The sequence below is a fragment of the Suillus fuscotomentosus genome (assembly GCF_016647785.1).
Source record: "Suillus fuscotomentosus strain FC203 chromosome Unknown F5891scaffold_10, whole genome shotgun sequence".
NCBI lineage: Eukaryota > Fungi > Basidiomycota > Agaricomycetes > Boletales > Suillaceae > Suillus > Suillus fuscotomentosus.
The window spans coordinates 787,742-813,817 of NW_024539522.1; the positions used below are offsets into that span (position 1 = coordinate 787,742).

Genomic DNA, 26,076 nt, shown 5'->3' on the forward strand with positions numbered 1-26,076 from the left:
ACACCTGCACTGTATGCATCATTATACCAGACACAATGTAAACAAGACAACATGCTGATTCACATGATCAAGACGGGCCAAAAAGGTATATGCAATTACTTTGTCTTTGGTTTGGGCTTCATTTTGGCCTTCTTCAAGTTTGCTGATGCAGGCCCCTCAATTATTTCCACCTCGTCGTCATCATCCACAGAAGCCGAAGCTTTTCGTTTGCGCCCTGCCGCTGGACCAGAACCAATACCACTCTCCCCGGTACCTTCCCTCGTAGAAACGGCAGACCGATTGCCCGAGAGCGACCCCGGACTACGGCGTACCGAGCTGACCGATCCCCGAGAACGCACTGACGAAGCAGGCGACACCCTTCTCGACCCAGGCTTCTGCAATCCAAAAATAGGCAGAGTCCCCAGCTCGTCTTCCCCCTCTCCTATCCCGCGCTCCCCAGCACGAACGTCAGAATGCGCTGGAAGTCGTGTTTCGCGCCAATCTCGATGGAACACGCTCTCGGCCGTTATTTTATCCTCGAAAACACCTTCTAGCCTCGTTGGCACGCAACGCTCTTCATCCTGCACATAGCCAATCAGATGATCACCCGTGGCTTTCGCCCCGAACAGTTCGAGCGATAGAGAGGCATTGTTTCGGATCACGCCATCGTCTTTGTCGAGGTTCTCAATCCATTCCCATGGGCGGTTCTGAACGGGTGCGCCATAGATGAGGAGGCCTGTGCTGTCTCGATGAGCGTGGGCGAGATCTTGGACAACGGCATTCGGCCGGAGATGTGGAAAGAGTGTCAGAAGTCGTATACGATGTGAACTAGGGAGGGAATGTAGATGAGGTGACTGAAGTTTCGTGGGGTAATACTTGAACGGGTCTGGCGATGAAGTTTTGGAGTGTAGGAAAAGATCTATGATAATTGCGTTTAAACGAGGAACACAGCGATTGGAGATCAGCATACCGTCTATGAGAAAGTACAAGGTATCAAGAAGAAGCGCGAACGCAACGGCGTCTTGCGCAGGGCCGCATGCATGAATCTGCAATATGTTATCTCAGAACTCACATACATAATCCGTCATGTACATACCACGACAAGGTCAAAGAGAATTGGCGTCATCTTCTCACACGTTTCCCGAAAGTGTGTCGTCCGTATCCCGGGGAAACCAAGGTCAAATTGAAGGAGCCGAGCCAAAAATATGACAGCTTCAGTGATAACACGCAGCGAGCTATCAGTCGTTTTGGAAAACATCACGTTTGCGAATTGAAACGACTCCAGAATGATTTTTGCAAGTCGCTCTTGTGTTGAGACATCAAGATCTAGTCCAGTCCCTTCCTCTCGGAGTGGCTCTGAGACATGTGATAGTACGCGAAGCACCTCGCCTGCACGGCCAACCCGCGCTAGCAATGATTCGGGAGTCGAAGGAGTAGGGGCTCTGTTAAGAATATCAACGATACTCTTGAAGCCGTTATTTATGAACTACTTGTCGCTTTCAGTGCACGTCAAACACGAGTATAAAACTATTTACTTTAATCGCCACTGGTCCGTCGACACCCCTGGCCATCTCCGCAATGAAGTACGCTTCTTCCGAAGCCATCGAATGGTGGAAGATTAAGGATGTCATTTTGTCGAGCGATGCACTTGCACCCTGTTTCGTCGACTCACAAGCAAGCGCCCTTCCGAGTTGCCTCAGCCCAAACTGCAGCTGAACTGCAGTCGCCGCCAGTGTACATGGGCTCAGAACAGATGATATCCCAGTGCTTAAAAACGAGTTGACATCTGTATCTACGGTTGAACGTGAATCTCCGAGTCGTTCTATACCGTGTCTTCTACATACCTTCGTTTGATTCACTCAAAATCATTTTCAGTGCGTTGACAAGCGGCTCGTAAAGTGTTTCTGCAACCATTCCCGACTGGATCGGGTGCTCGAAGCCCTTGCGGACAGCATCAAGATTGCGATAGCATGATTGTCTGATATCGCGACTCTCGCACGTCCGCAAGCGAAGGTCTCGCGCAGTTCCGCGAAGTCCATCTGAAACGACACCATTATGTTCCAGGAGAACTAGATTCGGTATATTACTGGCGAGAAGGGTGAAATGAGGTTCCCGAAAGGCATCCTGTCGCCAAGTGCGAATCCGTTGCGCATCAAGGAGTTCTTGCGGGACGATAGGACTGATTGAACACTCCTCCTGGAGCACGAGGGCGTCAAAAAGCTCACTGGCTGCCTGTATAAACGTCTCCATGTTCTGGGGCTGATAGAGAGGGCCTGCATCGGCTCCCAGTTGCCAGGCAGGGTAAACTAGTCCTTGAAGCAGCGTGGTTGTCGATAGCGCTCCGTGGACGCATAGGAAGAGAAGGACAACTCTAAGTACATCCCACGTTTCAAGCGTCAATCCTAGCACTTCACTTTTTCCAGTACCGAGAAACCATTGGAGTACGTCATTATCGATACCGCCAGGAAGGTGGTGGTCAACATTAAGTAGAAATTGACCATAGCGAAGTGCGTATGTGTGACGAAGCTCGTGATCTTCGCTCATGATGGGAACTTGGCGTAACGAAGCAACAGTATTGTCCCAGACTTTCCATGCCCAGTCTCCGGACGTACGATATCTGTACCAGAGGCTGTTTGCGAGAATCGATGGAGCGTCCGGCTTGGGATCTTCAGCTAGAAGTAAGATTTCAGGCATGACTGACGGAACGGCTTCTGGATGTTCTGTCTTAGGAGCCAACGCGTGTGTAAACGCCGCGATGTCATTGTCCACCTGAGTTTTGGCCGTCGCATCTAGCTGTCGTCCGTTGTCCATCTCAATAATCAAGGTCAGGAGAGATCTGGTTTTCCCCCCTTGCGTTCGCCAGAGCAAATAAGTAGAATAGAGCGTGGAAGTAATCGTGCCAGTGACGTTCATTGCCGTCCATATAGTTGCGAAACGGTGGAAAACTTCCCCGATGGCGGTCAATAATTCTGCGTGGGTTGTCTGGGACAAGATCGAGAGACTCAGCTGCGTAAGAGCCGTCAATACTTCAAAATTTGAAAGGAATAGAACACACCTCCAGTAAGGAGCCATAGCTATGAGTGTAACTTAAAAGTTCAACCGCCGTACTGTATGTCTTCAGGGTACTGATCTCATCTAATGATTGCGATCTGCGCGCTCCATCAACACAGCAAAAGAAGGATTTAATCTTGCGCACCTCGAGGTAAATTTGTGTAAATTTGGAAGTAACCACTGTTTGATTGTTCGCACTTGCTCAAAACATGGTGCGCCAAGTACAGTAGGACAGCTGGTTTGGAGAGATGTCATAGAAACTGAAGGCGGAAGGGTGTCCCCTATTATCCATTAGCAATAGAAACCAAATGAAAATGTTGGTCCTACATACCACCAAACACAAGTGGCAAGATTGCGCGGATTTCCCTTCGCATTTCACGTTCACAAACATCTTCAGGGGTTTGTCGTGCACGCGCTCCGTAGACCATAACTTTGCGCTGATTTGAAAGAGATGATGTCGTGTTATGTAACGGTATCCAGCGAAGGAGGTTACGATGAAAGGAGGCTGTTTCGTCAGGCTATAGGACATTTTGAGTCAGAGAACAATGTCCATATGACATACAATATACCTCGCTCAAAGAAAGACCCTCTTCGCCTCTCGCAACGAGTCTCTGCACATAAGCTGCGTAGTCAAAGAGCCCGCTCTTCATTAATTTGCCGAACAGACCCGCTACTGCCCTAAGATTGCCAGCCTCCCGGACAACAGGTTTGGAGTCGAGCCAATCGAAGAGATAATCGTGAAGGGTGGCTGAAGATAGTTCGCGGCGTGCGTTGCGTTCATGATATGCTCGGAGAAGGGTCACAGCGGCATATGGACGGTGAGAGCCATACTGCAGTGACGTCACAGCCCACGTTAACAAAGTGTCGAGTTTGTCGACAAAGCTTGAGCTTGAATCAGGAACTTGAGAAGAGAAAAACGATATAGTGGACATGTCCGTGCTACTGCAGATTGAATTTAGAATTTGAATATCAACAACCAGGGACCCAAGACGCTCGAGTTTTCGCGGTGGGAGATTGCGAAATAGCATGGCGTCATTGCGACGCTGAATATCTCTAAGATTATCTGAAATCAACTGTTGGAAATCACGTCGTCGACAGTCACTAGGGCCATTATCAGCAGGGCCCGCAAGTGCAGAACACAAGAGCAATGAGTGCGCTAGCCATGTTCTGGGAGAAACAAATGTGTCCGGAAGGGCTACACAAATGCGCTGATGTTGAATTTTTAAGTGTGTGATAGTAATGCGGAGGTTGATGCATACCTGAATCAGAAACTTCAGAATCTCTTCAAGTTTGTTCAGGTGGCCCTGAGCAGAAGTCGTCCTGACCTGTAATGGTTAGTTATCAATGAATATGTGTGGTCATAAAACGTACTTCATTCAATTTCGCGATGCATGCGTCTAAAAGGGGTTTCGCGAGTGGGCGTTTTTCAAGAACTCCGTCAAGATACTCATCAGCCAAATGTGCTACAAATCCTGCTTGAGCAAGGTTGCAGGCTGCCATCTGAGAGACAATCCATGTAAGGAAAGTGCGATGGTCCACGAGACCTTCATCATAGAATGGTCGCAATAGTTTTAGGCTGACTTTGTTAGCGAATATTTAGATAGTTGAATCAAACACTGTACCAGTACGTGAAACGGGAGACCCATCGGTCCCGGCTTTCTGCATCAGAAAGGACGCCCTTAAATGTCTGTTTGATATTCATTCCAGGTCTAGGGGCGCTCGGTAGAGCAATGTCAGCAAGTTGTTTCTTGATATAACTCGTCACCACTATCGCCCAATCTACGCTGTACTGGGTGGGATTATAAGACGGTTTGTTTCTCAGACCAGCCTTTTATCATATCAATCACGCAGTTAAAAAATACTACATCATCACTCACAGTCTCGTTGGCGCCAAACACTCGAAGAAACCAGACTGCACGAGGTATGGCAACGTTGTTGGTATGAAGAAGGTCGAGTAGATCGTGCCCTTTGGCACCATGCGGCACACTTTTCCCAAGTTTACTTAAGGGCACATCGGGGTTTGCGAGTTCGGCGAACCAGGTCTGTCGCTTGGTATCGCTCATAGTCACTCGTGAAGGAATCTTGAATGCTGATGACCTAAAAAACCGTTGGAATAAGTTCGACGTCAAGATAATCAGCTCACTGTATAGTAAGAGCACTGTCTGCCTTTCGAGTGAAGATATCATTCATGAGGTGCTCGAGGTCTGCAAGCATGTTCTGATCGAACATGCGGCCATCCTTTTCATCCTGTTGTAAAAATGTGACTGCAGCGCTTTGGTGCTCATCCTAATCATCATCAGCCGTTGAACAATATCGATCAATCTCAAGCTTACAGGCACGGGAAGCGGCAACAAGAAACCATCCTTTATATGTTTGTCAGACAACACATCCTCATCCTGTCCTGGGCGGGGCGGATGAAAACCAGGGTACCCTAGAGATGCGTAAGAGTGATTCGTAGGATTCCTTAGGCAGTTGACGGTCTTACCGACATCAGCAGTCCTGTGAGACTTGGGTAGCCAGGGCGGAGGTAGAGACTCGTATATGGGTGATGGTGGTTCTTGTCCGCGCTTTTCTTGCTTCATATCCAGGGTATCTGCGATTGGTAAAATATACAATTAATGACAATGAGGTATGGACATGCTGGACGAGTGAAGGAGGGCGGTCAGCGTGTCACGGCTACAAATATTGATGAGCTCAGATGCGGCGGTATTAGGGCTATACTACAATTTTCAACACGTGATCACAATACTTATACCCAAGTATGTGAGCCAGATAAAAATTTCATTCATTCATTCCAACTCGATGTCAATCGGTGACACTCCTAGCACTAACAATTCCCTTGGGCCATTCAGGTATTCAGCGCTAAGTTCTTGGGCTCTGCAGAGAGCCAAAGAGGGTTGTCCATAATATAAAGTTAAACGCTTTACCACATTCGGGCTCAAGCTAGTGAGGACTGGTCAATGCCTTCTTCGAGTTACCAGCTGAGTTCTCTTTCGCTGTCACAGCACTTGATTTTGGAAAGGACTGTCGTACTGCCACCCGTTCCACCCAGTAACTTATAACTATAAGCTACTAGTATGAGATGCTATAAGGATTTATGGAACACTGGAATTCGAACTTTCAAATGTAGGCATCGGCCTCGTTCACCAGAAATCGATGCCACCTGGAATATATCTGGAAAGGGTGCATCGTTCGATCGTGTCCCATCGGCTACCTCCATGAAATTCCGATGTCAACCAACTCGGCTGAAGCAGTTTCTCCTTCCGAAGTCAAGTATTCGGACAACGTTAGTGGAAGTTCCATGGTATCCTTGAAATGCACCCATCTATTGCATTGTATGGTGGGCTTTTCTGTGCTTGTTCCAGCGTTAGCTCATATTTTTGTCGCGAAGCTTGGTTTGAGCAGTATATATGCATAAAACCTATGTTTCAAGAATTCTAAACAGTAGGCTGTATGCATTTTGGTAATTACTCTCAATCACCTGACGCGCATGCCACTGTGCCCTAACGTCCACATCTTGTATTTTCCATTAGCAACTGATGGGAGGAGACGAACGGGGGGAGGACAATCATACATCACGTCACAATGACGCCCCACTAGCAGAGCTCACAGGGTGTACCCCAGCTATGTGGTGATATCTAGATTTTTTCTTTTGATGTACTCATATGGCTGTGGCAAGGGCCTCTTAAAGTTGTGACTCCAAGGATCCAAGCACTATATATTTCGTGCTGGCAGCGTTTCTCTTCCTCCCATCTCTTTCCATCTCTTCATATCCTCATACCTACTTTCTACTGTGAATCCTCATGTCTTACAACATCCGTAAACTCGATCGAGCAGTCTTCGACGGAAGTCTGGCTGCACGTCTGAGCACTCTACATCATTTTCAATATGCTATGAACGAAATAATGAAATTTGATCACTTGGAAGACTGCGATTTGCAGCCCTATGGGGAAAAGGTCTCGTTTTTCTTATTGATCATCTCGTATAGTCAATTGATGATGTTATGTCCATGCAGATCATCACTCTGACGGAGGTAAAATGATTTCAATTCTGGCAAACACTCTCACTGATGCTCTTGGCAATGAAGATTGCACGCTGGACGCTTAAACAGAGGATGGGTGTGTCCCTGATCATGCTCTGTTCGAAGGAGCACGTGCCTTACAAGGCAGCTTACTTCAAATTGCTTGTCTGGATCAGACGCCGCAGGTCCGCATTCCCTACTAACATCGACGGTAAGCATTGGTCGTTATTGTGTTTCATTTCATTCTCACCATTTGTATAGATCGAATCAATTTGCTCTTGGAGGACATAAACCATCAAGTAGTTCTACGCACCAGGGGAATTGACCCTCGCGTCCAATTGGGCATTGAGGAATTGATCATCATCAAGGAACGACGACCAGACGCCTGCAATTCCTCGGAGGCCGTTTGTTAGCAAATTTCGAACGAAAGCTCAACGCTCTGAGGTTGGCACTAAGAAGTAATCGTCATCAATTTTGGTGTTCTTTACAAGCGTTCTTATCAGGATCTAATGGCTCGCTCGTTGTATTATGAATCACAACCCTAATCTGTGTCTAGTTGAAACATATTTATGTGCTCCGTAGTATTATATGTAGTGAAAGAAGTATCCCTTTTGCTATACGGCTGTTCTCCAAATTTTCGTATTTGTAATTGTTCTGTTGTCCTCGACTGCCACACCACTTGTTCTCAAGTTTGACAGTCGTCACCAGCTCACATGTCTTTTTTTTATCCTTGTCCATTGTCCTGTGAGGCGGTCCGGGGATAATGCTATTGTGCACACTGCCCTGTCTTCGTCTCCCCAATTTTCCTCTATCTGGTTTCTGGTTTCGAAGTTCCATATTCGGAGCGAGCTGTCGTACGAAATGATCATTTGTTATCCGCCTGGTAACTAGTGTATGGTGCCCGTGACTCCATAGCGGTGTGTCTTTTTAAAATTTCTGAAGAGGCGTTATTTCCTTCTTGACAGGGGGCGAAGACATACTGAAACAGTCAATTACCAACCGCTTGTCTCAGCTTTCATACATTCAATTCAAACGCCATCACTCACGAGCATAATAGCAGCGGCACTGTGGCAGGTGCATAATGGATGTTTCAGTCAAGTCAGAGTCGAGTTCTTCCATTGTATTTATTCCATAGCTTGAGTCAAGTTCCCATACTCTGAAAGTTCAGTGTTTCGTATAGTATATATTTCTTCATGCAATACCACTCTTGACAACGGTTCATGCTAATTATTCCGATAACCTAATTCCCTTGGTTGCCATCTCATATATTCATTTCTACTTAGAGAACATCAATTCATCGCTGGAATTGCCAGGTTGCAGGCGAACCACTCACAGGGCTTGTGAAAGAGTTCCTCGACCACCACGACTTGATAATCTCAATCAAATTGTAAGCATGACGCTTACCTGTGACGCAACTCATCTACCTATGATGTCAGACAATGACGTCGTGATTCAGACGTTCTGTGTATCTCTACCTGATTGGACACCGCTTGGGATGCTGTTCCCTATATATAGCTAACTACATTGTACTGACTAGATCATCGTACGATACCCCCTCTCAATCCATACGTTCATCCACTTTACTACTGTCTGACCGTCCGTCAGTGTTGTCGTCACACATCGACGACTTTACACAAATACAAGTTTATTTTGAACTTGTGGGTTATAGCAATATCAATAATGCCTTTGTCTGAATTCCTTTCCTGCCGATATCTGTGACGGACTCAAGCTGCAATCACTATCCTCACTTCTTTCCTATCCCTTGGTCCACCCCCAGCTCAAATAGCATCCAGCAGGAAAACCCTGTATGTATCCAACACCCTTGTCCACATTCACTCTGGCAAGGGACTCGGGCAGACAGCAAGGGTGGTCTCTGTCGAAATCGTCTTCCTCTTGGACATAGAGAACCCTATCCGCGCGATGATTAGTAACGGCGATGCAGTCTGTGTAGAAGAAAAAAAATTGAACCACACGCCATGGATAGCCTACTCTGCACCCACCGCAATTTGAGTCGCTGCTCCGACTCCAACGAGTCCCTCCGGTTTGTTTGCTGCATAGAGGGAAAACATAACCGCGGTACACGTTGTGATAAGGGCCCCACATTCGATGATGATGAGGAAACTAGCCTTATAGTTGAAGTGTCGCCCCGTAAGAATAGCCGTGCGGCGCCCTGCGTGCCATAAACGGTAGGCTATGCTGCCTGATGCAAGAAAATTGACACCAGTCTCGAGACCCCACCCGGCGAGTCCGTATGAATGGACATTGCGCGTGAGCGGCGTAGCCGTTGCGGGTATAAAACCAGAAACGGCGATCGATGCTATACCTAGCAGAATGTCACCACATACTAGTGCCCTGTCTTACATGTCTAGCTTACTGCAGTGAAGCATCCAGAGAATGACCTATAGGCAGTAGGTCATCAACACGAAAGTTACATTAGTGGTAAACACAAAAAGGTAGAGTACCGGCATGATACATATCTTGAAGTTGTGATCCCAGATCACGTATAGTCTCCAAATCTGTAAAGGCAAACATTCATCTGTGTTGTACTTGAGTCTGGATCACGAAACTAACTAGAAGTAGTTCTTGAGCGAATGTCTAGAAACGATAGACATCAGTCGAGCGATATCAAAGATGATGCTTCGCCACTGACATTGACGATATATACAAAGAAACCACCGACGAACAGTTCGTTGGCACCAGGATCGGCGAAGTAGTCATCAGCTGCGCTGGCTGAAGTTGCGAAAGCAGCAATCAACTCCAGCAAGCTTATGATAACATGTGCTGTAGCCAACGAAAATTGGACAACGCTCGAGAACAGGAGCATTCTAGACATAATTATGCTTTTGTTTGAGAAGATGTAGACTTCCACTCACTTTCGAGGTGCTCCGTGGTGGCCTAGCAGGACGAAAAGACAAATGCAGAATAAGACGCAGCTACAACCACCATCAGAAACAACTCCGTGTGCTATGGCAGGGCGCACTTGATACCTGGTAGAAAAGCGATTGCGTTTGGCGACACAATAGAAATTCGTCACCTACGTACCATACAAGATCGCCTCCAGCCAGATGCCGGCGATATACATATGCGCCAGAGACTCGACCATCGTGGATAGAGAGAAATGGGGGGGACTGACAGAGGGGTTTTCGAAGGGCACCCTAAATCCCATGACCGAGGCATATATAGGTAGATCATGTGTTCCATTAGGCTTGCTAGTTCGGCAATGCTTAGCATGGAACAGTATCTTAAACCAATCAATCAGTGGATGGTTCCGGACAGAATCATGGATATTTGTGGCGCTTCGGTAATTTTTTAATGGGCGTAACAATTAGATGGGAACATAGTACGCAAACACTGTCTATGACAGCGTGAATACCCACCGGCGACACGTCCGAAAGCCGTCACGGTGTGTGCTATTCCAGATAGAAAGTTGTACATCGTTATGGTTTCTCTAATTGGCTGAAAAATCCCGCGAAGAAGACGGATTGGTGTGTATACAAAGAGCTCAGCGAGCCGCTGGCAGTGGCGCCATTCATTGAGATACGTAGTTGGTACGGTCCCCGAACCCGATGATTCAACAGCAACTGGAAAAGATACAGAATTCCTGATTCGGGACTTGGACTGGCGTGTACTACAGAAGGGATGATAAACAAGTGAGGACGAAACTTGTCCAAGAATCCTGATAGTGAAAAAGCATCAGCGTCAGGGACAGTCAAGCTTCAAGCTTTAGCCGAGGAACTACTCATAATGGGTATCACGACCGTGAAAAAGTAAGCTCTGAGCGGGTACTGGCGACTAAGTGCCTCAGGAAGCTCGAAATTAGGATGTAGTGGCAACCCAGACTAGTAAGTAGACCTCAGGCTAGACTCGGATAGTTGCATGCGGGGCCCGGGTTGAGAGCGGCAACTGCCGCGACGTACGTCATACATTGGACAGTACAGTAAATACCAGGGAACTCAAGCAGCAGGTAAGTATCAAGTATCTCATCGTCGACGAGGTTTTAGCAGACGCAGACCGACTGCCGTACCTTTCTACCACCTGGCAGCGACAGAGACTAATCATTCAAAGGTACACACGTCATTCTCGCGCTGGCATCATCAAGTCACTAGTGACTGGCAAACTTGAATCTGCCTCATAGGCCTTCACGAGATTCTGGCTATGCCAAATATCTCAAGCAATTCGTAGTCGAAGCGCTGCGGGGTCGTGTTCGATGCTCTTGGTGATGAGATTCCCAGAGAAGGTTTCATCATCAAGTGATACATTAATATACGGCCGTGCGTTATTTTCTAAGAGTCGAGACATTAGAAGAATAGCACCACTGATATCAATGCTCGATATTCAATCTCCAGATTGTTATGGACAAATATTCCCGCTCCAAGTTCAACTTCACAACGTCATCAACAACAACGCGGCAAAGCTAAGTGAACATTCACTCACGTGCGCAACTTTTGTGTGAAATTCTGCCCCAATCCTCCCAGATCCTACACAAGTTATAGCTGACAGCGGTCACAGTATATCGGCGGCCACGCGCTCGTCATCGAGAAAGAAGATCAATGAGGCTTGGGGATTGTGGGACATGCAGCACTTCCGGCTTAGATTGGCTGCTTAATAATGATGTAGAAGCCATGAGCACCCTAGTAGCTTCCGCATCATTACCAAGCTGCCAGATTGTCATTTGGTGAGACAAGTGAATTTGTGTAAATGTGACAAACACGCGATGCTGAGAGTGCGAGGTAAGTCCCGATATAGATAGCAACCATGGGTGTTAGCAGAATTACTCAACAGTCGTCGCACCTATCGATTGCGATGAATACACACTAGCGAAGGCCACCACTAGCAAGTGGCTACGAAGCGAAGCCGAAGCTAGAGCGTCCAGTTGAGCGTCGCGAGGTAAACCACGTCGTTGGCACCCGTCTCGCAGGATAAGGGTCTATTGACTAGGGCCAGAGGGACGCTAGAAAGGCGGATGGCAGCGGTTTAAAACTTCTCGTCAGGGAGCTTCTCCTACCCATACTGCACCTTCGATACTACTGAGCCTTTATACTGGTCGGAGTAAATGGTCCATGCATGATGCAACCAACGTTGGGGGGTACTAAGGAAGCTTCTTTTCCCAGGTTCGGTCTTCATCAAATTCACTGAGTCATGGGACTTGCACGGCCGTTTCCGAACCCGGCTGCTAAGCGTGTCAGCTTATTTATAATTAGACCTTCACATGATCTCATGTAAATATTTAAATATTACTAATAAGAGTATAGGAGCGACTTCTGTTCACAGCTGCTGGTGTCCACAAAGATGAACGGTCACGGTGAAACCGAACCTCTAATTCCAAACGATGGGACAGTGCAGCGGGACTCTCGCACACTTCGCAACCGCGCAGTTGTCTGGTCTGTGCTGACTGCTTTTCTCATCGCTGTTGGAGTCGTCGCACTGGTTGATCCAAACTTTTTAAGCGATATTGGGCTGTCGGGAAAGTTGCCCCGGGATCCTAAGCTTGCAGCCCAGCGTGTGCTCGACATTGCTCCGGTCATCGTACGCCTCTTGGCCTAAATCTTCTGCTTATTCTTCACTGACGGAACACACAGGATGGACACATTGGTATGTTTCCTTCCGAGCATAACCTGTCTGTCATCTCACAATGCGCTTTTGAGATCTTCCTATGGTTGCTCGCTTCGTCTGGCGCAACAACGTCACCGATGTTCCTCTTGACGGTCAAATGCCCATGCATGTGGATATCCCACGTCTGAGGGAAGGGAAAGTCGGAGGATTCTTTTGGTATACAGCGGTATCCTTGCATTCTACCCTAAACTGACTTTCATCAGGTCTGTATACGTGGGTTGTGCAAAGCCTGAAGATGAGGGCGCCGATTTCTTAACGGCTAGCTGGCGCGTCCGGTCTGGATATTCCTTGTTGAGTTCAATGCATCGCGCTGACGACACAAAATGATAGAGACACCCTCGAGCAGATTGACGTGGCAAAGGGTCTGATATCGAAATATCCCAACGTAAGTTCCATAAGCCTTTATGTTGGGAATGCTGACTGATGTCTGGCGCAGGATTTTGCATACGCTGTCAGCGCAAGTGGCATTAAATCGGCAATAAGAGACCGCAAAATTGCAAGCATTCTAGGTGTTGAGGGGTGAGCGCCACGTCGTTAGCTCCGTCGATTACCCTAAATTCATATCAGTGCACATCAACTCGGGAACTCTATTGCCGTCCTCCGCCAGTACTATGAGCTTGGGGTTCGCTACGTAACTCTGACCCACACTTGTCACAACGCTTTCGCTGACTCCTGCGGTTACTTGATACCGAGCGTCCCGCGGCACTATGGTCTCAGCCCTCTTGGCTTCAGGCTCGTGGAGGAGATGAACAGACTTGGAATGCTTGTTGATCTATCTCATACTTCTGACATGACTGCAACGCAAGCCTTGCTGCATTCCAAGGCACCAGTCATCTGGTCCCATTCATCTGCCAGAGCCATTCACGATGTTGCCCGCAATGTGCCCGACGAAGTGCTTAGTCTCGTCGGTTTCGGCGAGGGGCAAAGAGATGCCGTTGTTATGGTCTGTCCAGAAAATAATAAATCTACTGATTTTAATGGTTGTACAGGTCAACTTCAATGGCCCATTTGTTGCTGCCGACGGCGAGGCCGATATTGAAGCCGTTGCTGATCACGTTGAACATATTGCCAAAGTTGCTGGAGTGAAACAGTGAGTTATGACCGATACTCGCTCGGCTGCCCATCTGAAGGTTGTTACAGCGTCGGGATTGGGAGTGACTATGATGGGATTGAAGTCACTCCGACAGGACTCGAGGACGTTTCAAAGTATCCTGCTCTGGTACGTGACATCTTCCCATCTTTAAGCGATGATCGACTGTTTTAACTTCTCAGATCGCTGAGTTGTACCAACGCGGATGGAGCAAGCAAGATCTAGCTGGGCTCACTGGGGGAAATTTCCTGCGGGTGTTCGAGGGTGCAGAGAAAGTGGCCAAAGAATTACAGGCTGCAGGAACCTTGCCAAAATATGACATATACGAGAAGAGAGAAGACTTACCCCCCAGGGATCTCTGATATATTCAGGGATGTGTGGTACGTCTATCGCATAACTATCTGGATTCCTTCCAGCTTCGGATGTAATTTGCTATGTTTATTTCTGCGCTACTGATGAGATATTATTCGAAGAAGTTCTTTATTCTTTGTTCACACGTCCAAAGAAATGTATCTTCGTATCTGTGATCTTTGACGTGGTAAGCGTAATAAGCGCAGCCTTCTTGACCAACGAGAAAACGAGCTCAGCAAGAAATGCGACAGATGTCGCGGTTGCTGATGGCGGCATGATTGTCACGAGGCTCCATCGCATGCCTCTAACGTACCCATGATCGGGTATGTTTGTAATCTCCGGGGCTTGTCGCGAACATAAGGACTGTGTAACACCAGGGTCTGTACTTCCCGTTGGATTCTCCGGGCTGGACACAGCACCTTAGATGTCATTCTGTTGTCCCGCCGTTCAGCCTCCATATGCCCCACATCAAGGAGTAGAAGCACGCCCAACAAGCAACACCTTGACCTTCACTTCTCGGGCGCTGATGGTAGCACAGTAAGCATACCCCACATCATGAGGCGGTCTGCACTGTATCTCAAGTAAGTTTTGAACATGCGCCTATGTATAGGACATTGGTAATTTGATGAGCAATTAATGGTCTGACGGGATTTCGTTTCTCAAATCGTGCAAAGACTCCCCATGTTCCAAGGCGACCGCCCCCTACGCTATCCTTGAGTGATGCTGACCTATCAAGCTGCAAGCATTGTTCTCTCTGAGCATCCTACGCATAGCTACCCATGACATTTTCGTTACTATCTGGCGTGTCCAGACTCCAGAATTGAAAGCCAACTGTCCGGAAGATATGTTGGTCATCTTGAAGTCATCTCTCGCGAATGCCCGGTACACTGCACACGTGATAGATGCCTGGGCGTCTTGATCTGGATCCTTATCATTGAGGTTGGTTGTCCAGTTCTCAAATTTCATTTACTCTGGAGCGAGCGGCTCCATTTGAACATGAAGCGAATGATTCCATCTTACTGTCTTTGTTAATGCAATATAGAGTTGCTTTGAGGTGCGCAGCAGGATGAAGGGGAAAGTTTCACGATGGCTCTCCGATAATTGAGACTAGGTCAAAGCTGGGGTGAGATTTGAATTCCATACGATGACATCTTATAAGCAGTAGTAGCTCGAGTGCCTGTAAAACATACGATAGAGAGAAAACGACAGTGTAAAGCGGTTCATGCAATGATTAACGAGGCATATAAGCGTCTGGTGTTTGACGCGTCGAGGATGGGCGGGGCACGTGACTAACGACGTCATACAACTTGGTGTTTTGTCGTCATTAGGAGCCGATGTTGGATATAAAGGCATACGCTCACCCAACACCAACCACACACCACATCTGTACACTTAACTTATACCGCTTCCTTCACAATGTACAGAGCATCCAATTTGCGTTCCAGCGTTATGCACGTTCGTGTCCCGACCGCCGTCCTTCCTGTTGTGAGTAGATTAATGTTCCATTATTCTCAAAACTAACTGCAAATCCAGTCCCGTAGGACGTACGCAACGCAGCCTCCGCCGGGTCAAGCGTCGCCCAATCCAAAAGTCAGCCCTTCCACTGATGGCAGTGGCGGACACAACAACGGTCTCATTATCGCATCCGCTGTTGCGGCCATCGGGGGAATGTACTATTTCTACAACCGCAGCCGGGGCATCAGTCTTCAAGAGCAAAAACGCAGAGATGAAGAGGATATCAAGCGAGTAGTGCGTGCAGCACAGGGCGATATCAAGCAAGTTGGGGAGGCAGGGAAGGCAAGGGCTGAAGATGGCCTTAAAGAAGCTCAGGAGAGCTATAGTGCTGCGAAGGTCGGTCGTTTGAGCATCCAAGTGGATCAAGCCGTCTGACCTGCTACGCGTAGGCCTCAGCTAAAGAGAATGTCACTGGATCCCGCCAAAAAGTAGATGAGTCTCGCTACGACCTGACCGAGCAGGCACGACAGGCAGCACATGAAGCACAGACAAAACTGAATCAGTACAAGAATGCAGCTGAGCAATCTCTAGCGGACGCTAGGAGGACATCCGAACAAAAATTTGAGGAGACGAAGGACGCTGTCATTCAACGCGCGGATGAAGCCAAGGACGCAGGCCAAAGCTGGTTTAGCTGGGGGCAGTCAAAGACAGACGAGGCGAAACGTGAAGGCATTCAGAAAGTAGCAGAGAGTGCAGAAGATGTTAAGAAGAGAGCAGAGAGACAGGGATGAGATTTGCGATGTTGAATGAATATTCGACAAGCTGTACACCTGAATTAGTATTGTAAATACATTACCCTATATTGCGTATTATTATCTCCGCGTTTCAGCTTCAACGACCTTCGATTGCAGTGAGAGATGCTGAGATCTTACAATTAGGTCGCATATACGGAGGATCGTGGAGAACAACATAAGACTCGGACATTAAGAATTTCAAATTTGACTACGTACCGGTAATTGCCGCATGTAGTCGCTGCTGTAATGCTGAGCAAGGGCTGACTCGGTTGGCGTCGGCGGTCCGCGGAATCCCTGATAGCTGATCAGTGTATATCCACCACCGTCTTTGAATTGTCTGGAGTCGTGGCTTAGATGGCCGAAATTCAGACCAAGGTTATCCTTGTAGGCTTGGGGTATGTGAATATTTCACATTGAATAGGAACTACCGATTGACTACCTATGACATCGATAAGTGGTGCTACTTGCTCAGGAAAGACTACTCTAGCGAAGCATCTGAAGAACATACTTCCCAATAGTGTCATCGTGCATCAGGATGTCGGTGAATTTCTCAAAGAATATCAACATCAACTTACCTATGACAGGATTTTGCTCCAGTAAGGCACGGTACTCAGATCGACCGTATTTTTTCGCTGAGCAGTTGCGCAGCCTGAGGAACTACTCCCCATAAAGCACGGCTACCAGGACTGGGATGCTCCAGATTGTGCAATTGACTACCCACGACTTTCCAATTTTTTGAAGCACGTGAAAGACACAGGATGCATACCAGATGATCATAGAAGCCATGATCATTTGAACAAGCACACGGATTTACCTATAGAAGCAGAGTGTCAACGCCGTCTGGCTGAGAACTTCAGAGTTATCCAAGATCAAGTCAAGGAGAGCGACCACATCAATATAGTGTGGGGCTTGGTGGACGGGTTTCTGTTGTATTGGAATCAGGTGTGTCAGCATCAATGCCTCAGTAGAATGAGGAATCAACGCGACTCCGTCATAGGAAGTCATAGAACAGCTAGATATGCGCTTCTTACTCCGTCTTCCACTCAAGACATTGGAAGGCCGAAGGAGAGCGCGGCAGGTTTACATCACAGCAAGTATGTCCTTTAGTATTTCCGCTCTATCTTCGTTCTTATTCCGCTCGGATGATTATTGACTTTTTCTCCTCCTCATAACCTCTTGTCAAAATGTCAACCATGTCCACGTTGATGTGTCTATTTTCGCTTAACTCCACGCGACTCCGTTCTTTGTCCGGTTACTCTCATGGAGCGCAATTTAATGAAGAGGGAGACGAATGGGTAGACCCTCCTGACTACTGGGAGACGATCGTGCTCCCTGCATACCTAGACGCACACCGCGAAATATTCGAGGGTGGTGATGTTGAGAATGGGGGCTTGACAAATAAGGTGGGAGGTCTTGTTTTGATCGAGCCTGAGAAAGAGGACAAAGAGATGAGCATGACGGATATTGTTGAAAGATGCTGCCAAGAGTTATATCAGCTTGTCAGGGCGGAGCAAGTAGGGAGTTAAAGCATAGACTGCGGTCTCAGCATCGGGTGTTTTTTACAGTGCACCACAGATCATGCGATAGAATTTTAGATGATTCCCCTCCACGATTGGTACAACAGATAATTTTGTTTGGACATCGGGATATAGGTTTCCGGAAGGATAAATCGTTCATGAGGGTGACCGGGAGCTTGTTTGCCGCCTTTTGCCGCCCGTGATTTCCATACCCGAAAGCTGACATAATAAGACAATCACATGCTCATTTTAATTTAAACCTTGCGCATTGTGATTGGCTAGCAATCATAGTACTTGACCCGGAACAGCTTCCCCCACCTTGCTCCCTCTCCACTACCATCTTCTCCGCACACTCCTAACAATTATCGCAATGTCACAGGTCATCGTCGTTGGAGGTGGCCTTGCTGGTCTCTCTGCAGCTCACACCCTTCTTGAGCGTGGTGCTAATGTACTACTACTTGACAAGCAAGGGTACGAAAATTCACGTTGAGGGTGAAATAGTTATTGACGGAGTTCCGCAGATTCATGGGTGGAAACTCCACCAAGGCCACTTCTGGTATCAACGGTGCTGGTACCCAGACGCAGCAGGAGGCTGGTATTCCAGATAACGCAAAGATTTTCTTCGAGGACACGAAGAAATCTGTGAGTGATCCCATGTTTGTGCCCGACTCTTATACCAATGCATTTCAGGCTCGTGAACTCGCTCGCGATGACCTTATCCGTGTGTTGACTGGCCGCTCAGGCGATGCTGTTAACTGGCTACAGGACAAATTCGGCCTGGACCTCTCAAAGGTCGCGCGGTTAGGAGGCCATAGCCAGCCTCGTACACACAGAGGGAATGCACAATTCCCTGGTATGGTATGTAGTCGCAATCTCCGTTCTTCAAGTGTAGAATTTGTACTAACCACGCATTTCTGTACTGACAGGTTATTACTTACGCACAAATGGAGCGCCTGGAGGATTTGGCAGTGAGCCAGCCAGACCGCGTGAAGATTTACAAGAAGTCCCGCGTCACGAAGCTTCTCAAAGACGAGTCTGGCGCAGTTACGGGTGTTGAGTATGTCCGCAATGGCAAGACAGAAACTGCATACGGCCCCGTCGTCCTCGCTACTGGTGGTTATGCCGCCGATTTCACTGGCGGTGACTCTCTACTGAAGAAGCACCGTCCTGAATACTATGATCTCCCGACGACGAATGGTGACCACTGCACAGGTGATGGTCAGAAGATTGCCATGGCTATTGGTGCGAGTGCGATCGACCTCGAAAAAGTGCAAGTGCACCCGACGGGTCTTGTTGACCCTAACGAGCCCGACGCGAAAGTGAAGTTCTTGGCTGCAGAGGCTCTTCGTGGAGTTGGCGGTTTACTTCTTGACAAGAACGGCGACCGTTTCGTCGATGAGCTTCAACATCGCGATTACGTCACTGGCAAGATTTGGGAGAACGGCAAGGTATTTGACTGTGATTGTTGCGTTTTGTCATTCACCCAAAGATCTTCCTTAGTATCCCATTCGCTTGATCCTTAACGGGCAGGCTTCAAGCGAGATCGAATGGCACTGCAAGCACTATGTCGGTCGTGGTCTCATGAAGCGTTTCGATTCTGGCGAGGCTCTTGCTAAAGAGATGGGCATCAAGCCTGAATATCTTAAGAAGACTTTCGACACGTATAATGCAGGTGTCAAGGCAAAGAAGGATCCATTTGGAAAGAAGGTAACGTCCATGTCTTGAGATATATCACTGTTGCTCAACTCCAGAAGTACTTCTCATCAGGAGAGTGGAGCATGAACGACTACTTCAACGTCGCAATTATGACCCCTGTACTTGCACTACACCATGGGTGGCTTGGAAATCGACCCCGAATCACGTGTCATCGGAAAGGATGGCAAACCCATCTCTGGTCTCTTCGCTTCTGGTGAGGTTGCTGGTGGTGTACACGGTGCCAACCGTCCTTGGTGGTTCGTCACTGCTTGGATGTGTTGTTTTTGGACGTGTATCTGGCGATTCGGCTGCTGCCTATCTCCTCCAGACGACTAGCGCCATCGTAGAGAAGGCAGGCGGACGTCTTGGTGCACTCGTAGGACAGTTCGAGTCGAAGCCTGCTACTTCATCTGCATCTACACAGCCTGCTGCCACGAGTGTTCCCGCCCAGTCGTCATCGCTATCAAAGGAATTCAGTGCCGCAGGATGTTGCTAAGCACAACAAGAAGGACGACATCTGGGTCATTGTTAATGGCCAGGTGCTGGACGTCACATCCGTAAGCGTAGGCCTTCCAGTCCTGCAACCTTACTGACTTTTTCGCGACACAGTTCTTGCCTGATCACCCGGGAGGCGAGAAAGCTATCATTCTCTACGCTGGTCGTGACGCGACTGAAGAGTTCAACATGCTCCATGACCCGAAGGTATGAAACACTGTCCCAATTCGTTATCCTCGGCTCATTCGCTGTCTAGGTGATTCCAAGATATGCACCGGACGCTGTCATTGGCACACTGAAGAAGTAGGGATAAATGGCGCTACGACTCCGCTCAGAAAAAGTAGAGGAACTATATCTGTCATCTTTCTTCAACATCGCATATCTCTTTTTCCCATGTCTCTACTTGGTTGCTGTAATCCAGTGTATTCTAATGTTGTGTTCTCTTCATACCATCTTTAACTGACCGATCCATGAGGCCAACACGAGGCCGTGGCTGTTGCAAAGTTTGAATACCAAATGCTGAATTGTTTCTTGACTACGCCTGTGTAACGCCTCCGCCATAACAAGCTTGGGAACATTCCTGCGGCGGCGTCTTTAAAGTTTGCGCGTACCTTCTTTTTACTATGTGCACCCCCGCCCACTCGCCACGGCGCCACTTCATATTGTTCACGTTTTATGGTCACCCAATTGGTTACTGTGTCTGGCCAATGGCCATAGCCACAAGTTGTATATGTGCCGCCTCCTAGGTTGGATCGGAAGAAATCGGATGGACACAAGTACTTGCGTGCAAGGGGTTGGCCAGGCCGCTAATACTACCAATAGCCATGTGCCGTGGACTGTATGACTGTGTTAGCGCATAGCATATATGTGTCGTCTGGCGTTCTCTGGCCCATCGGAGGGGCCACCCGAAAAATGTAAGTCTTTATTCATTATTTCCGATCCCAAAGTAGATGATACGACCCAAGTGAACAATTGAGCTGTTCCATACAGAAGGGCGGGAATGCTATCCTGCGCACCCGCACACGGTCCCTTCCATTTGAAGCCCTCATCCATCTCGTTGTATGTGCGAAGGCTGTGGCGATTCTAGCGAACTCTATTCTTCCACTTCGCCGACTGTGCAAAACGGCGTTGTCCCACCACCACCACCACCACCACCGGCGTGTGTGTACGTGTGTACCATGATCCTGTAACGAGCTGTTCTGCACGCCGCACCCCGCGGTCCCGAACTCACGCCATTATGTGGCTCAAAGCTCCTTTCTGTCAAGCGCGATATTCCCGTTACCCGTCGTCTCAAGCCCCAGGGTGATACTTGTGTGGAAATCCATGCTCTCAGCCTATCAAAGTACATGCTAGCGGACCTTCACGTCCTTCGATGACTCGGATGCTGGCTTGGCAACTACTGTCATTGGCGCATGCCCTAACACTTAATAATTCTGCATATCTGAATATGTCGGAAACTCTTTGCATTGCCTTTCTGAGTTCGCCACCAGCCATCGGTGTAAGCTGTACTCAACCAAGGTCCACGGGTCGTGATCACACTGGTCTGGCATGGAAAGGGAGATTTCGGATCTGGGAGGTATAAAATACCATGCCTGGCCCGATGGATAGTAGAAACCGATCCCAGCCCTCCATCTTCAATCCAACCGCCAGCATGCAATCCTTTAATCCAGTCGCTAGTGCCTCAACCTTCGGCTACAACGAAACTACAAGGTGATTAGTGCATGAAATTTGATCGCATCAAGATTTGAGGGTCTGACGCCGTTGCCTGTGCGATAGCCCAAATCAAGCCCCTGGAACTTCAAGTTCTAGCGCTTCGACCGCATGGTGGTCTGGACCCATTGTCAATGGTCCATCAGACCAGTACTTCCTGGGTGGCTTCACCTTTCCTCCAGAGTCTTTGGTAATGCAGTATGTTATTATCCGACATGATTATGTCGGTTCCTCATTCCCAAACTATAGGAACTCTGGATACCAGTACCATGTGAACGATAATACGGCATTCCAGAGCATTCCTGAGAACTATATGTTATCACACTCAGAGACAGCAGATGATAGATCGCTTTACTTTCCTCAAGATCTATGTTATCCTCCGCCCGAGGATGACAACCTAACCCAAGCATATGTTTGGTAGGTCTATTGGGCTGAGTCACGAGCATACTATTCATTTAGCTACTAGGAACCAGTGCGGACAGCTTCCGGGGTTCAACTCGGGCACATTCCCTCCGAGTCCATTCTTGCAAACGATGATGTCACAGTCGTCGACGGAACCATTACCTATCATGATGCCGTCTCAAGAACAATGTTCGTCTTTCTCTCCAACATTTTATTATAGCCTCTCATCGTCCTTGCAGCGGCCCTTTCTGAATGCGCATGGATTGAAGATGGTAAACGGTGTGACCATCCCATTTCTCAACGCAAACTTGGCGTGCATCTTCGCGACTTTCATGGTGTGTATGGAAAAGAGAAGAAACCCGTTGTATGCTTCTGGCAGTTTTGCGATCAGAACATGCAAAGAGGCTCTATCGTGCGGCACATCATTAGCTGCCACCTGAAAACTAAATGGACCTGCAAGAATTGTTGCAAGACGTATTCTCGCCGTGACGGCTTAAAGAAGCACGCCAAGGACTGTCAAGCCGCATAGGCTTAACCGCTAACAACCAGCATCACATCTTCTCGCTCGTTATCGTACTCTTTCTTTTGATGACTAACACCAATCATTTCCTAATGCAATGTTTCGTTGTGTATATCTTCACCGCTGCTGTATTACCACAAACTCAAACTTATGGCATGAAACATTGCTAGTATACCCATAATGTAGTAGTATATCTTGTTATCGACACTCCTTCAATGATGTATATCTTGACTCGTTTTATAATGCGACGATAAAACGTTTTTTGCTGAAACGATGACAGTTTTAAACGTGCCTTCAGGTATAAGTACTAGGATCATGATCAGGCAAATCGCAAACGAGTCAACTTTAGCAGAATTCATACTTGTATGCAATAAAAGTGGATGACTGTAACGCTGAGTACTAGTCTTAGTGCGTTCTCATGCTCAAAAATAGGAGGTGCAGTCTGACATACATAGGACAATAATTAGATTTTTTTTCATGTAAAAAAAGTTGGGAGGAACCCGACAGGGTCCCATTTGGGGCTAGTAAGTCTGACATAAGTTTCTGCTTGCTTTGGATGAATGTCCTTTTATTTCCACCAACCAGATATCACCGGCCAGGCCTAAGTACAATATAACACTTCCTAGGAAAAGCCGTCGACATATGATACCGATACTTGTATGCAAGCTCCAAATCCGCTCATGGGCCAGCGGCTTCTGAGTCATCCTCGAGAATTGAAGCGATCGATATCTCTCGACGCCGGCGGCTGTCACGGTAGGTGCTGTAAGTCAATATCATTGACGATATGAATATTGATGCATGATGCATGATGATTGACAGTCACCATAGAATGCATAGTGTAAGAATCTGGAATATTAGACCGGCGGGCTTCAACTGGCGTGACCGTGACAATGGCGAGAAAATGTTCCAATTGTCAACATCGGGAAAAAGCTCCTTCACAAAAACAAGGTAATTTCAGAATTTTTTGGAGAATTCCTCGTAATTTCAGTGAAATCCAGTGAAATCGAGTACGACCAGATTTCTCAAGCTCGGTCGTAGTTACTTCGAATTACTTCGAATTTCTTCGAATTTCTTTGAGTTTTCAGTCATTATTCCTCGAATACCATCAAATTATTTTGAATTCGGTTGAAGTCGACATACATAAACATTGATTAAAACGAGATATCACAATCAAAAGATGTGAAAAGAAAAGAAAATATCAGCAAACTGAGAAGCAACTGACTTGGTGCCATATTCATAGCTTGATTTATTCTTCGACCATTGCATCGAGATCGAGATAGTCGCAAGTGCTTGATGAGGCAGTGGACGCCGAGTTCTCGATTGCACTGGTGTTGAGTTAGTCAGAGTGCCCAACAATGAAGAATGGCGCAAGCAAGACGCACCTGACTGCCTTGTAAAGCCGTGCCATCAGTGCATGGTACTTCTTTATACTACCATTGAAGATGTGGTTGAGAGTCGCTTGGTGAGCCTTGTAAACATCGACGTGGGAGGAGGCATTGAATGATTTGACTTGCGCATTTGAAGGCGGGTTGCCGCTACTCCAATCCTTCAATATCGCATAAATCTGTGGAGAATGTTATGTAGTCAGTATACAGAGTTTGAAACAGTATCACAGCCGGTGCCTACCATAGTTGCAGTCAAACACACCATAGCCACCGGTAGCTCTGGCTCATTGTTTCCATCTAAGACAGAAACGAAATCATCATGGCACTGACTGCCAAATGAGTCCTCACCGCCATCAAAGAATGACAATCGGATGATGTCAATGGTAGCCTCATCACAAAACGGTTGGTCCCCAAGGACCTTACCCTGGGTAGTAGATGAGAATCAGAGAAATGGAGAGAGAGATAACAAAATACTAAACAGACCTTGGCATCGGTTGGAAAAATATACTTGTGACTTTTAAGAAGGTCTTCTACCTTGTCAGCGCAGCCTTTCTGAGTCCAAAATGCGATACAACAATTTGATGTGTGAGCTTCTTGAGATTAGTGCGGAAGGAGCTCATTCGTCCCTCCGGCTTGTAAGTGTATTAGTTTCATCCAAATAACCATGCAAAAAGAGTACATACGATCCCGGCCAGAGCCAGTGCGTAATCAAAGTCGTGCTTCATCCTCTTTAATATCACATATTCCTTGCGCTTCCCGGCAGCGGTATGGACCGCTTCCAGGGCCATCTTTCGCTTCTGAGTGATGTTGGGGAATGCATTGTTGAAGAGAGAGGCTTTCTTGAGTTCGAACATGGCGGCCTTCAACACATTCTGTATCCGGGTGTTTTGAGCCTTGAGGTTGATAGAGCCGTCTGCTGAGTAGACTAGATCTGTGAATATGGGCCATGTAAAAGAATGATCAGACTCAGAAGCTGACACATGAGTGACATCTGAAGCTGGCCGCGGCGGCACCACAGTCTCCACAAATTTAGGTCTCTACACAGTGTGATGTGAGACGGAATCATGGGAGTGTGCAGTGGAACACGTCACCTCAAGGTCTTGTCGTTCTTCTAGCTTGCTCTTTTTCTTCTTGTCTTTCTTCTTGTCTGGCTGGTGTTTGGTGACGGCTGTTGCTTCACGGTAATATGGCTTGGAATGACCATCAGAGGCTTTGTCAGCAACATCAACTTGAGGAACACTGGCAGTAGTGCCAGAGGCCATCCATTCAGATACATTGCTACCCGTGCGCACAAAATGGGGAATCTATGTCAAAAGGTCAATTTCAATTTTTCTGACAATGGGGTCAAGTACCTCTTTAATGAGTTCCTCCTGGGAGAGTGACTCAAAGTCATCATCCTCAGGAACTTCCATGTCGTTGTCTGATTTTTCAGATGCATCGTCACTCTCTCCGTATTCACTAACAGTGTCACTATCTTCAATTGACACCGTGGCTGATTTCAAAGAGCGCATTGATCTCTCACGACCTCGACTTTCAGCATGACTGATAACTTCATGTGCTTCTTGACCACGGTCTGCTGTTGAGTATCTCATCTGTCTCAAGTAGCAGTCTGTAACTAACCATTGTTGTGATCTAGCTTTTTTGCAGGTATCTTCCGTGCTAATTTGGCTGCAGGTGCTGATTGCAGTCCAGTTACTGTGGGTGCGCGCTTACGACTATTGGCCATTGTCTCATTCCAAACTGAAATCAGGTGCGTTTTAGTAACTGCTTTCTAACTGTGCAAGTGCTAACCTTTCCGCTCTAAGGCCTTTATCTTCGACGACCGTTGCAATGGTTCTTGATGATTGTGAGTCCCTCACAATTTTCTTTTATGTACTACTTACTATCTGTATCGCCTTGATTTTCACCACCAGATTCTTGACTCGCCTTGGCCTTTGTTTTGCTGTTCCGCTTGTGGGTGGCTATTTCTGATGGTGTTAGAGATGCTCTGGGAGGCAT

The 26,076-nt window shown here is 47.5% G+C and overlaps 9 protein-coding genes across 9 annotated transcripts; 6 read left to right on the forward strand and 3 right to left on the reverse strand.

Moving 5' to 3' along the window:
* Positions 1 to 95: 95 nt before the first annotated feature.
* F5891DRAFT_1184567 (uncharacterized protein) lies at positions 96 to 5,612 on the reverse strand (the record flags this gene model as incomplete). Its single annotated transcript, XM_041366455.1, has 16 exons — positions 96 to 898; positions 950 to 1,025; positions 1,076 to 1,465; positions 1,515 to 1,771; positions 1,824 to 2,985; positions 3,035 to 3,128; positions 3,176 to 3,311; positions 3,362 to 3,548; positions 3,600 to 4,238; positions 4,290 to 4,355; positions 4,402 to 4,606; positions 4,653 to 4,858; positions 4,908 to 5,127; positions 5,174 to 5,316; positions 5,364 to 5,461; positions 5,516 to 5,612. 16 exons carry the CDS (start codon positions 5,610 to 5,612, stop codon positions 96 to 98), a joined length of 4,779 nt encoding a protein of 1,592 aa, XP_041229936.1.
* Positions 5,613 to 6,649: 1,037 nt separating this feature from the next.
* Positions 6,650 to 7,541, forward strand: F5891DRAFT_42179 (uncharacterized protein). Its single transcript, XM_041371770.1, has 4 exons — positions 6,650 to 6,986; positions 7,046 to 7,063; positions 7,118 to 7,262; positions 7,313 to 7,541. Exons 1-4 carry the CDS (start codon positions 6,834 to 6,836, stop codon positions 7,462 to 7,464), a joined length of 468 nt encoding a protein of 155 aa, XP_041229937.1. The 5' UTR covers positions 6,650 to 6,833; the 3' UTR covers positions 7,465 to 7,541.
* A 1,262-nt stretch (positions 7,542 to 8,803) lies between these two features.
* Positions 8,804 to 10,704, reverse strand: F5891DRAFT_42306 (uncharacterized protein). Its single transcript, XM_041371775.1, has 8 exons — positions 10,094 to 10,704; positions 10,032 to 10,038; positions 9,925 to 9,984; positions 9,702 to 9,876; positions 9,623 to 9,646; positions 9,514 to 9,567; positions 9,426 to 9,450; positions 8,804 to 9,374 (listed from the first exon to the last, which is right to left on the reverse strand). Exons 1-8 carry the CDS (start codon positions 10,215 to 10,217, stop codon positions 9,037 to 9,039), a joined length of 807 nt encoding a protein of 268 aa, XP_041229938.1. The 5' UTR covers positions 10,218 to 10,704; the 3' UTR covers positions 8,804 to 9,036.
* A 1,605-nt stretch (positions 10,705 to 12,309) lies between these two features.
* On the forward strand, positions 12,310 to 14,281 carry F5891DRAFT_1014363 (membrane dipeptidase-domain-containing protein). The gene is made up of 10 exons (XM_041360829.1): positions 12,310 to 12,577; positions 12,631 to 12,643; positions 12,697 to 12,820; positions 12,868 to 12,939; positions 12,995 to 13,049; positions 13,101 to 13,183; positions 13,232 to 13,607; positions 13,654 to 13,754; positions 13,805 to 13,883; positions 13,937 to 14,281. The coding sequence occupies exons 1-10, from the start codon at positions 12,341 to 12,343 to the stop codon at positions 14,114 to 14,116; spliced, it is 1,320 nt and encodes a 439-aa protein (XP_041229939.1). The 5' UTR covers positions 12,310 to 12,340; the 3' UTR covers positions 14,117 to 14,281.
* A 1,178-nt stretch (positions 14,282 to 15,459) lies between these two features.
* Positions 15,460 to 16,455, forward strand: F5891DRAFT_1014366 (uncharacterized protein). The gene is made up of 3 exons (XM_041360830.1): positions 15,460 to 15,590; positions 15,639 to 15,956; positions 16,010 to 16,455. The coding sequence occupies exons 1-3, from the start codon at positions 15,522 to 15,524 to the stop codon at positions 16,349 to 16,351; spliced, it is 729 nt and encodes a 242-aa protein (XP_041229940.1). The 5' UTR covers positions 15,460 to 15,521; the 3' UTR covers positions 16,352 to 16,455.
* Positions 16,456 to 16,613: 158 nt separating this feature from the next.
* On the forward strand, positions 16,614 to 18,029 carry F5891DRAFT_1014368 (uncharacterized protein). The gene is made up of 6 exons (XM_041360831.1): positions 16,614 to 16,749; positions 16,810 to 16,891; positions 16,939 to 16,950; positions 17,003 to 17,296; positions 17,352 to 17,448; positions 17,636 to 18,029. The coding sequence occupies exons 1-6, from the start codon at positions 16,709 to 16,711 to the stop codon at positions 17,878 to 17,880; spliced, it is 771 nt and encodes a 256-aa protein (XP_041229941.1). The 5' UTR covers positions 16,614 to 16,708; the 3' UTR covers positions 17,881 to 18,029.
* A 141-nt stretch (positions 18,030 to 18,170) lies between these two features.
* Positions 18,171 to 20,632, forward strand: F5891DRAFT_1014380 (FAD binding domain-containing protein). Its single transcript, XM_041360832.1, has 11 exons — positions 18,171 to 18,342; positions 18,393 to 18,513; positions 18,562 to 18,729; positions 18,798 to 19,319; positions 19,372 to 19,578; positions 19,626 to 19,685; positions 19,747 to 19,827; positions 19,895 to 20,005; positions 20,052 to 20,123; positions 20,176 to 20,268; positions 20,318 to 20,632. The coding sequence occupies exons 1-11, from the start codon at positions 18,242 to 18,244 to the stop codon at positions 20,366 to 20,368; spliced, it is 1,587 nt and encodes a 528-aa protein (XP_041229942.1). The 5' UTR covers positions 18,171 to 18,241; the 3' UTR covers positions 20,369 to 20,632.
* Positions 20,633 to 21,912: 1,280 nt separating this feature from the next.
* Positions 21,913 to 22,781, forward strand: F5891DRAFT_42428 (uncharacterized protein). Its single transcript, XM_041371780.1, has 2 exons — positions 21,913 to 22,362; positions 22,413 to 22,781. Exons 1-2 carry the CDS (start codon positions 22,182 to 22,184, stop codon positions 22,700 to 22,702), a joined length of 471 nt encoding a protein of 156 aa, XP_041229943.1. The 5' UTR covers positions 21,913 to 22,181; the 3' UTR covers positions 22,703 to 22,781.
* A 1,158-nt stretch (positions 22,782 to 23,939) lies between these two features.
* F5891DRAFT_1207307 (uncharacterized protein) lies at positions 23,940 to 26,076 on the reverse strand (the record flags this gene model as incomplete). Its single annotated transcript, XM_041369061.1, has 11 exons — positions 23,940 to 24,018; positions 24,076 to 24,257; positions 24,320 to 24,502; positions 24,562 to 24,585; positions 24,651 to 24,710; positions 24,762 to 25,115; positions 25,170 to 25,382; positions 25,431 to 25,651; positions 25,699 to 25,818; positions 25,870 to 25,914; positions 25,962 to 26,076. The coding sequence occupies 11 exons, from the start codon at positions 26,074 to 26,076 to the stop codon at positions 23,940 to 23,942; spliced, it is 1,596 nt and encodes a 531-aa protein (XP_041229944.1).